The sequence below is a fragment of the Thamnophis sirtalis genome, unplaced genomic scaffold, assembly GCF_051295495.1.
Source record: "Thamnophis sirtalis isolate CommonGarterSnake01/CBP01778 unplaced genomic scaffold, rThaSir2_p1.2 scaffold_5, whole genome shotgun sequence".
NCBI lineage: Eukaryota > Metazoa > Chordata > Lepidosauria > Squamata > Natricidae > Thamnophis > Thamnophis sirtalis.
In genome coordinates this window covers 103,587,552-103,598,932 of record NW_028261385.1, presented here as the reverse complement: position 1 = coordinate 103,598,932, position 11,381 = coordinate 103,587,552, and the positions used below count along the sequence as shown (strand labels likewise).

Genomic DNA, 11,381 nt, shown 5'->3' with positions numbered 1-11,381 from the left:
AGTTGCCAAGCATCTGAATTTTGATCACATGATCATGGGGATGCTGCAAATGTTGTAACTGTGAAAAACGGTCATAAACCACTTTTTCAGTGCTGTTGTAACTTTAACAGTCACTAAATGAACGAGGACTACCTGTACTTCTATGAGAATTAAATTTGTCCCTCCCCTGCAGAACTTATCACTTACTAACTTTTCATCTCTGATTCCTGTCAAAAAGTGCATGATTCTCAGCCTTTTATAATTCACACATCATTAGCTTGTTGCCTATTGAATGTTGAACTACCGTAATGTCATAAGTTAATAACTCATAAATTAATTCAAATGCACAATTGTTTCTTTCTTTGTTATTTCATTTATATGACTACCTATCCCAAATTCATGACTCTGGGTAGCTAACAATAATAGCAGTCCTCCTTTTGTGACTGACTTTCACAGTTGCAACAGTGATGAAAAAATACCTTTGCGACCAATCATTGCATTTACAAACTTTGCAGGTCTGTAATGCAAAAAGAAAAAAGAAAAAAAAGCTAAAGGAAGATTGTAAAATCATGTTTCAATTGAAACTTATGATCCAGCCTTAATCAGCAGTGAATTAGAGCATTGTTATTCTTTTTTTATTTGCAGGCTTGGACTTCCGGCAAGAAGAATCATGCAAAAATACTTAAAATATTTTAGAATAAACTATAGCCTTAGACTGTGCTGCCACCTAGTGATTTGTAAAATAAAGTGCAATTTGTTTGTTTTTAGGTATGCTGTTAGAACAGTGATGGCTAACCGGGCCAAAACTGGGGAGCGTGCATGCGCATGTGTGCACACACAAGACCACCAGAACCCGTAATGGAGCAGCTGGTGGGTGCGCATGTGTGTGGCAGCCAGCTGCTTTTCCAAGTTCCATCGCATGCATGCGCACCGGCCAGCTCTCTTCCGTGTTCCTGCACGAAGACTAGCTGGCCGGTGGGCACACTGGAGCCCGAAAGAGTAGCTACCCATCGCGTACATGCATGACAGAACCAGGAAGAGCAACTGGCAACGGCACGTGTGCCCACAGAGAAGGCTCCATGTGCCATCTCTGGCACTCGTGCCATAGGTTTGCCATCACGGTGTTAGAACATAGGGGATAAAGCCAATTCTCACCTGCATAGTGGTGCTAATCATGAGTTTTCAAAATGTATTAATTATTATTAGGGGTGACACTAAATATTCATATTCAAACATGACATTTGGGGATTGACAACGAAAGGAAAGAGATTGTCCTTCGGACATGTTTGTTAATTCCCTTTGGATGAACTGTTTAGAATGATGAGGCTTTGCGGGGGGGGGGGGTAACATACACACACATCCTTTTGTTTCCAGTAGACCTCTTGGTGATTTTTGATACCACCCGTGTAGTATCCTTCCTGGTTACCTGCAGAGTTTGGAGACTGGAAGCTATCAGTCCAGGAGGACACTTAATTTATAGACCTGCTCCTTTGGGGAAAATGTGATCCCTAGAGAAACATCGGAGCTAGAAATGTTACTTCCAGGAAGGGAAGAAATGTGAAGGGCACACTAATGTCAACATTATACTATTGCATCACAAGACTCAACTCTTTTCTATACATGTGATGTTAAACACGTAACTCAAAGGGATGCCACTTAGGTTCAATTTTCGATTGTTTCATCCCATCCAAAGTTCAACAGCCATATTCTGTTCAGTCTAGAAAAGTCTGCTTTATTTGATAATAACATACTTTCTTCTATGTTTGAGGGTGGTGCTTGTGGAAATAAATAAATATGGAATAAAATCGATCACCAAAATGTTAAACTTAGATACTTGCTTGTTGTTTTGTTTAATTAGGATAACTTTTTAATGGTTCTTTTTAGCAGTATTTTATCTTTCTCTCACTCCAACCTCAACCTTTATTTGCATTTGTTAATTGTTTTGATTCATTTAAACAAATTTGTCTTTGTTGTTTTAACTTGGGAGCCACCCATACTCATGTAAGTGAGGGGGGAGCTATATAAACCCAGTGAAATAAATAGATAATTTCCAATAAAGCAACAACCTATCATTTCATCACATGCATAGTGTATACACAAATGTAAAACAAACAAACATTACAATTCAAACCAATTATGAGACGCCATATAGAGAAACAGAATCACTCTGAAGTAATCTGTACTGAATCAGGACCATGACAAATAGTGTAAGCAATTTCTAGAAGTAACATATCTGAGCTGCAAAAAAAAACAAAACAAAAAAACACCTATAAATGGCAAAAACAAGATGTAGACAATTCTAATTCTTTGCTGCCAACTAGTGACAGTCCATAGATTTGCAGTCAAGTTACCATATTTTCAGCAATGTGATTCTCTGGAAAAGTGAACAAAGACAGGCATAAAGTCTGATAGGAAAATATAACTACTTTCATGTTTCCTTCTCAAACTAAGATGGAAATGAATAAATGGTTATCTGTCTAACAATGTGACAAGCTCATCAACCACTATAATTTGGATGGCAGTATCCTTACCTCATTTAAAATGTCCTCTAATTCTATCCAAAAGGAAGAAGGGTCTGCTTTTAATCATATCAAATAATAAGCTTACAAAACAGTTGCATCTATGCTCAGGCAATTTGGGAGTTTTCTGATTAATAATATGTCTATAATGTTCATAATTTCCGTAGAAATTGCCTTACTATTTGCACCCTTCCAAATTTTGTAGATAGCCACATTAATATACTGGTAGTTGTTAAAGCATTAGACTAGAAGCTGGAAGACTGTGAGTAAAGCCAGGTGGGTGACCTGAGGCCAGTCCCTCTTTCTCAGCCCTAGGAAGGAAGCAATGGCGAACCGCTTCTGAAATCTAGCTGAGAAAACTGCAAGAATTCATCCAGGCAGTCACAATGGCACAAAACAAAGCAAAAACAATTTTCAAAGATTCCCTTAACAAACATCATAACAAAAATATAGGAGCATATTCTTTTTTAAAATTAACTTTCACTTTATTTTGTTACAAATTTTTAAAGTACAAAACCATATAAAAAACCAATTAATTACATCAAAAATTCAACATCCCCAAACTATTTAACAAATATTTTAAAAAGAAATACATGATAATAATTTAAAACTAGGGGAAAATGGAAACAGAAAGTTACAACCAATCTAAATATATCACTTACATCTCAAGTGTTAAACAAAATATTTAAAATTCCTTCCTCAAAAGAGTATCCTGACTGCCAATTTCATCCCTTCTCTTGGGAAAAAAAAGTTTTGGGTGCTTCCCTGCTAAGCCAAAGGGATACAGGAAGCATCTGTTTCCTGTAAATTCTGCCTTGGGGAGAAATCCAGTTGGGCTACTTTGCAATGTTCAAATCAGCTGGTACACTCACAAAGCTATAAGCACCAGCAGCTTTTATTTAAAAAGAAGAAAGGAAGAGGCATGCCCTCTGCATGAGAGTAAGAGGACAATGAATAACTAATTCACAATTAGTTTTCATTAAAACTAGACTTTTAACGTTAGAATTTTTCATGTCTGCAGAGACAATTACAACTTCCCCTCTGCTTTGGAATAGTGGAAAAAGCATAAGGCTGCGTATCTAACTGTAGGGACTGTATGAAAGTAGGATCAATGCTTTGTCTTCTTTTACTAACAGTAAAAACAAAGACATACGCTGAGAGAAAGAAAATGTAGAGGAGGAAGACAGCCACCAAAGCATTGAACTATTCCTTATTTCAATAGCAATCATATAACACACATATGATATTACATAGTTATATACATTTTAACAATTATATATAAACATATAACACAATCGCTTAGGCGTAGAGAGAGGGCTGTAAAGCACTATGAAGCGGTATATAAGTCAAAGGGCCATTGCTATTATGCGTCGGTTCCCTTTTCATTGTAATTGCAATCGCATTTCATGCTTTTTTTACCGTTCTCAATCGCCCGTTCCTTCCGCGCCTTGCAAAGCGAGCGAGCGAGCGCCACTAGCGCCACCTGCTGCTCGGGGCGGCCGACTGCAAGGCTGACGAGTCGATTGCCAGCGCGCCGCCTCGATCCGCCAATGCCGCCACATCTGCAAGGGAGCCTCGCCGCAGGTCGAGTGATGGATGAGTGAGAGGAAAGATGGCGGAGAAGGTGCACAAGAGGTAAGGGGGGGGGGGCTGGGCGGCAAAATCTCTGGATTCCCCCCTCCATAGGAGTTGTTTTCGTTAGGTGCTCCTTGGGTCCGTTTTTTCAGGGCTGCGTTGTCTGTGAGGATACAAAAAAGGACGCCCGGTTCTTTGCAATGGACCATAGTTGCTACTAAGCTGCTGCTACTAAACTGCTGCCAGACGGCGGTTTTGAGGACGGAAAGAGGGAAATTGCTACTCCCGATGCCACTCGAGAAAGCCTTACCTATTACATCAAAAGGGGAAAACCAGCTGTTCGTTCCGTGGTTTTTAATTTTTTCAATTTCGGATGATGTCACTGTGTACAGGATCATTGATGATTTCTGGAAGGTTTCCACAGTTTGCTGAATATCTTGAATGAGGCCTTGCATTGGTTTATATTGTTATCATTTCACTGAGGTCCTTTCTATCAGAAGAAGCTGAGCCATCTTGTGGATATTCCTAAATAGTTTTTGTGGGAAAGGATGAATGAGAATCCAAAAAACTTGACTGCGAAAATGTGTTATTGTTGTTTTCCTACTACTTAATATTGTTCAACATTTTTCCTAAAAAATTTAAGTGCTTTGCATTCATCATCTTAGAGATTCTTAAAACAATTATTAGGCTTGAGTGTTAATACTACAGGTGGCAGGTGGAGGCTGTGGAGGTGAGCTAAAGTTTCCCATTGATTCAGTAACTGACAACACTTTGGTAGTGTGAGACTAGGAGTTGTTTTGTCAATCACAGTATATCTACATGTCTTCCTAGCTCTCTGGTCCAGTGTTTCGACTAGAACTTCAGTTAAGGCAGTATTGTGCTTTCTCAATAGTGACATAACAATGTTTTATTACTGACAAAACAGCTCCCTACCCTCAACTGTCTAATTAAACTTAAACTGTCATTGCAGGCAGTTATTGGTTAATAGCTGTGATACAGAATCACAGAAGATTACATAATTCCTTCATTTGGGGACTTTTAAACTTTTACTGAGCACTACTGTGCCTCAAGAATCAGTCTTCTCATCACTTTTGCTTTGTACACTTTTTTTCCAGGTACAATCAAATAGATAGAGAGCTTTCTCTCTATCCTTTTTAAAATGCATTTCCAAGGATCCGGGATTATCTGACAGAGGTGAGCAAATGCATGAGAAAAATGCCAATCACTGCTATTGTTTCTGTATATGTCTTTTCTAGTGTGAAGATTGCACCTGGAGCTGTTGTTTGTGTGGAGAGTGAAATCAAAGGAGATGTGACTATTGGTAAGAGAAAATAATTTTATAGAACAATACAGTTGGGTTAGCCCAACACACTTAACTTGTTTATTTAATTAACTTAGTTATCACAATACTGTTGAATTATTAACAAATCATCTATGGTTATATAGTATGGTAACCCACAACCAAAGTTAAAACCAGCTAAGCTTAGAAAGTTAAAGAGTTAGTACTAATTTTAGGTATGTAAATAGCTAGTGGTACTCTAATAGTTCAGTCAATTGTTCAAGAATGTGGATGATCCTTTGTTATTTTAGTGAAAGATGATGCTGGTATTTGCACTTTTCCCCATCCATAATCCTGGTTTTAAACCTTGTTTATCATTCATGTTTGCCTTTCAACAAATGGAGATCACTATCTAAATTTTTAAAAAGCATTTTTGTTCAAATGTAGGACAATAAAAATGTTGATGAAGTTAAGTTGCAACAAATGATTGTATGATAATGATTGTGTTTCTTCTTTTAATGTGTAAATATTGCACACATTTAAAATGCACGGAGATGGCTGACAGCAGTCCTGTGTCAACTGAAGCAAATTGGTATTTTCAGATAAATGTGTGCTCAGGATAATACATTTCCTTGAAATATTTTAATGATACATAAGATTATATCAATAAGTATTTTTTTATAGGGCCTAGAACAGTGGTGCACCCCAAAGCCCGAATCATTGCAGAAGCTGGACCAATTGTGATTGGGGAAGGTAATCTCATAGAAGAACAGGCAATTATAATTAATAGGTTAGTATAATTTAATCAACTTTCTTAATATATTTATTCATTCATTCCACTTGCATGGCCACTCAACCTATAGCAATTCTGGCAGTATACAAACAAAAACAGTCATAAAAATATTTAAAGTAGAATAAATTGGCAATAGAGATACAAATCAGTATAACACCACATTTCCTAGGGCACACTCAATACTTTGGTCAAATGCTCATGTATTGCCAAGTCTTAAGAAACATTTGAAACTTCAGTTGGGATGGGGCTGTCTGAATTTTGAAAGGCAGTCTTTTCCAGAGGGTTGGCACTGCGACATAGAAAGTATACTGTCTTAGTCCCAACATATGGCATTGCTTGATAGAAGGGATCAGGAACATGCCATCTCTGTTGGAACTAATAGCCTGTTCCTAGGGCATCATATATTGATTGTATTCACTCAGGTAGAAATTAGCATCATGCAGCCATTGAAATAATTTCATACTACCTTCAGTGTAAATGTTGTATGTTCAGTATATGTTCAGACATGTAATCGTAACAGAAATTAAGAAATACTAATTGTAATAAATACCAATTCAATGAAATTGTAAATGCTAAGTATAATAAATATGAATTCAGTGAATTTATAATGCAGAAATTGATCATTGAAAATTTAATATGCTTTTCTATTCATTTGATAACCAGCCATTTTTTACTATTGTCATCATGAGTTGCAAAAGGAAAATCATATTTGAAACTATAAGATAATCATTTGAAGCTTTCCCAATTAGTATAGTGAATATTAATGCATAGATGTACTTGTACTCTCTCCTTTGAGGTTTTGTTGTATTTCAGATTTAAATTTTCTTATAAATCTATTCTTAGTTCAGTTTTCCATAGTATATCTTTGAATCTTTATATTATTATGATTATTTTGCCAAAACATTCTTACAAAATGATCTCTGTATTCTGGAATAAACTTGATTGACAATTGATGAGTCTGTTTGATGTAGAATAGCAGAATAGAATAGAAAAGGTTCAAGTTAGTATCAACATTTAAAGATAAAACTCTTGGTTTTAAGGGCATGATATGCCTGTTTTTAAACACAAAAACGTTAAAATACCTTTTCTATCTCTACAGCTATCCTGAAAACATAATTCCTAATACAGAGGAAGTAGGAACCAAATCGATGGTCATAGGCACTAATAATGTGTTTGAAGTTGGCTGTTGTATCCTTTTGAAGAATAAATTAAAAGATTAGAAAGATACATGTTTGCATCAGACAGTAAGTATCTATTATGTAGTCTTATATCCCTAATTTGTGGCTAAAGAGGATTGGTAGGGATGTTTGCTGTTAAACACTTATTACTTGTATCTAATGATTTCAGTGAAACAGATAAAATATTAGTAGTTTAATTGCTATTATTTTTCCACACTTTGCTAATTTGGTAGAGAAAAAATACAATTGATTCATTGCTTCTGAATAAAGTTCAGTTTGTTGCAACTGCAATGTCATAGCATAAGATGCCTTTTAAGTATATTGTCTAATGTTCATGGTAGCTTTTGGCCAAATGAAAAAAGTAGGAGATGTTATTTCAGCTTTTTTAAAGTAGCATATTATGATATTTATTAGAACCTTTTGCTAAGGAGAGAGGTTTCACTAGTTTACTATAATTGCTTTTGAATTTTATTGCATGTGATCTAATTCACTTATCTGGAATGATAAGGGTCTCCTGCTTGTGCAGAGGGTTGGACTAGAAGACCTCCAAGGTACTTCCAACTCTGTTATTCTATTAATCTTCTGTATCCAAAGTTATAAAGTTAGGATAATGGTCTCCCAGGATCTTTCCTGAAAGCAGTGGAGCTGCAAAAGATCTCCTGCTGTATTAGGAAGAACTGAGAATATGGGAAACATGCAGAAAAATATTCTTAACCATGGCTTGCAGATTCTCAAGCAATGAAAATAGGAGATAACAATGTAATTGAGTCAAAGGGTAAGTATGTGATTATTATTTTGTACAACTTCAGAATAAATAAGAAAATAGCAATCCTTTTTATTACTTTAGTTTAGTTTTTCAGCTATATGAAATTTAAACATAATTACAAAAGAGTAGAAACAATATTATTATAATTATTATATACAGCAATATCAGTAAAAACTTTTATTCTTGTCTCAGTGGTTGAATACAGCCAATCTTCAAAGTCTTTCAAAAAAAATAAGGCCTTCATTATCATTTGCAGGCCTATAAGAATAGCCCCTACAATGCATTTTACTTTGAAGGTGGGCAATAATTAATTGTGGAATAGTGCAGCAGAAGAAAGATACAGAAAAACTGCTGTATACTGGCGATATATTAGGAGACCCAAACTGGGTATACTGTAAAATGATGCCAGGCAGCCCATTTAACAAAGACCATCCTGGCACATTTCCCAGAACAAATACATTAAATAAATAAATTTATTTAATTTGCTGTCTATCTCACTACTGAAATGAAGGCATGTATGCTTTCTGGAGGCCCCTTAATCATCTAATTAATAGTCTGCTAGGAAATACATATGATTACTTCAGTGGTAGGTTTCAATTTATTTTACTACTGGTTTGCTCATGTGATGCTTCTGCATGTGCAGAAGCGTCCAGGCAGGTGGCTGGAACCTCCCATTGCCGCCATCTGATCTGGGGTGAACCGGCAGAAACCCACCTCTGGAGTACATAGGGAAAGAATGCTCAACCACTGCAAAATTGTTCTCTTGCAGACTGGCAATGAGATTATTGATAAATTGCCAAAAGGCCCACAGCTTCCACAGCAGATCCAACCATAACCAAAACAATTCTTATGGTGACAGGCCTGTTCCCTTGAGGGGAGTACCAGTGCAGAGGGTGAGACACATGGTTTCTGGACAAATAGCATCTCCATCTCATTAGGAGGATTTATCTTACTCTGGACCCACAGCCTCTAGCAGAGGGTCATCACATTTTTGGTCTGGCTCAGGATGGAGATACATAATTAAGTATCATCTGCTATCATGATGTGGAAACTTTGTTCTCTGCTACTAAACAACACATCAGCTAACTGCCTGAGTTCTAGGAGAAGAAAAGGGCTCCTTGTACCATTCTTCCTTAGCACAGGGGCCAATCAATATGTGCATGAATATATGCGTTTACCCCACCATTTAGAAAGACATTGCCTAAATACAGAGACTAGACATAAAAGATGTTTCTGTCATGCCTCTTTGTTCTGGCTCTTGCATTTCACTTTCAAGGTCACCTTTCTTACTCTCTACATCTACAGCGTTCGTTGGTAGAAATGTGATCCTGACAAGTGGCTGCATTATCGGTGCCTGCTGCAACGTCAACACATATGAAGTCATCCCTGAGAACACTGTCATCTACGGAGCGGATTGTCTTCGTCGGGTGCAAACCGAGAGGCCACAGGTGAGTAGGCAACAAGCATGCAAGGCAGCTTTGAGTTCTTCAGTCACTAGTTTGCCTGACTTGTGGGGTTCGAGTTTACCAATCCAGTCAGTGAGCAGAGCCCTGAAAAATGTGCATTTTGTGATTTGTATCCCATTAATATCCTGTTGATAAAGTTTTCCTACTTTGACCTCAGATTTAACCAAATTTGGGGTGGGGGTGGGGGAGTCAACATCTTGGCAATATAAGTAACATTAGATAGAGAAGATAGTTTGGTCTAATGGTCCAGTTGATATAGGACAGAGGTGCATCTCTCTTCTTTTTTCTTTACAAATAACCATGTCTTTTGTGGATGATCAATCGCTATTTCTCCCAGGATAAAGGACACACTGTTCAATAAAAGAGTTTTATGACCTGTGATTTCAGATAAACAGGCAAACTGAAGTTAAGTCAGGTTACGTTGTTGCTTTGCAGTGATTTTTTTTGTTTTTGTTATAGTGCTACTATTATCACTATAGTTTGTAAATTCACATGTAATACAAAAACAGAAACTTGTTTTAAAATCATGATTCTGGTTTCCTAGCTGGTTGAAGAAGGAGCCAGAGTAGCCAAAGATCAGATGATGAATGACAACTGACACTCATGTCCATATTCAGACTCTGCTAATTAGCTTTTCAGTCCGGTCTTCCTCAGTGTGAAACAATGGAGAAAGGGATTCAGCATTTCCTCAGTTACTACATAAGGTGTGGAGAACTGAAGAAATTTTGAGAATACTGCTGAAGCTTTCATTGCTTCAAGCAAAAAGAGTGGTTTAAAATATGTTTGCCTTATATTTGTGAGGAAGACATTTGTGATGTATCATTTGAGAGAAGGAGAATTTGGGAAACAAATGTTCTTAATAGGAATTACCTTAAAATAAGTCAGTCCCTTGATCCATCTAATCTAGGGGTGTCAAACTTGCGCCATCATGTTGATGTCACATGACATATTGAGTCTTTTTTCTTCTTTGCTAAACCGGGCAGGGGTGGAGCCAGCACATGATGTATCCAGGCGATGGGCCGCGAGTTTGACACCCCTGATCTAACCTTATGATTTCAACACTGATTGGTGACAGTAATCATACAGTTCAGGCAAGAGTTTTCCAGTGTGAATCTCCAGTGTGACATTGTCCATGAAAGATGCTATCACGTCTTTTACTGCTGAGTTAAAGCCTTCCCTTAAAGTCATCAGAGAGCTAGATACAGTATGTTGCGTTTCTGTAGCAAAATAAGCAATTGAGTCTTCCTCAAATCTTCTGGATCGCAATTTCTATAGTCTGAGCATTAGCCATGCTGATGGGGATATATGGAAGTTGTGGTCCAGTTGCTTCTTTCAAGCAGATATGTTTAGGTTAATGTATATTTTTCTAACATTGTGCTTTTCATTTTAGCCACAAACATTACAGCTGGACTTTCTCATGAAAATCCTCCCAAACTATCATCATCTCAAAAAGATGATGAAAGCAACATCAACTCCTGTGAAGAACTGAAAGCCTTCCTGAATCATGGTCAAAATTATATCGGGCATGTGCTACTTGCTTTCTGGACTTTGTGTTTGCAGAACTAACTTTTTTTGGGGGGGGGGGGGTTGGAAATTTGCTCATGCAATTATGCAGCTTAATTTTATTTATTAAAATATAAAAAATAAAATGCGCCATTGTCACATTCCCCTTGATAGTTTATATTCTTAGTGGATTTCATTATCTCTATTGCCTCTTGTTTTTTCTTTGTTAATGAAGTCAGGGAACTGTCAAACTCGTCTTTCATACTGATGCTATCTTGGATGTCACCTCATTTTCCCAGTAAACCTGGGAATGGTCCAGTTCA

General features: G+C 37.1%; 1 protein-coding gene across 1 annotated transcript; it reads left to right on the top strand.

Moving 5' to 3' along the window:
- The first annotated feature begins 3,997 nt into the window (after positions 1–3,997).
- DCTN6 (dynactin subunit 6) lies at positions 3,998–11,123 on the top strand. Its single transcript, XM_014054705.2, has 7 exons — positions 3,998–4,133; positions 5,330–5,394; positions 6,037–6,142; positions 7,245–7,333; positions 8,051–8,098; positions 9,395–9,537; positions 10,946–11,123. The coding sequence occupies exons 1-7, from the start codon at positions 4,111–4,113 to the stop codon at positions 11,042–11,044; spliced, it is 573 nt and encodes a 190-aa protein (XP_013910180.1). The 5' UTR covers positions 3,998–4,110; the 3' UTR covers positions 11,045–11,123.
- The last annotated feature ends 258 nt before the right edge of the window (positions 11,124–11,381 follow it).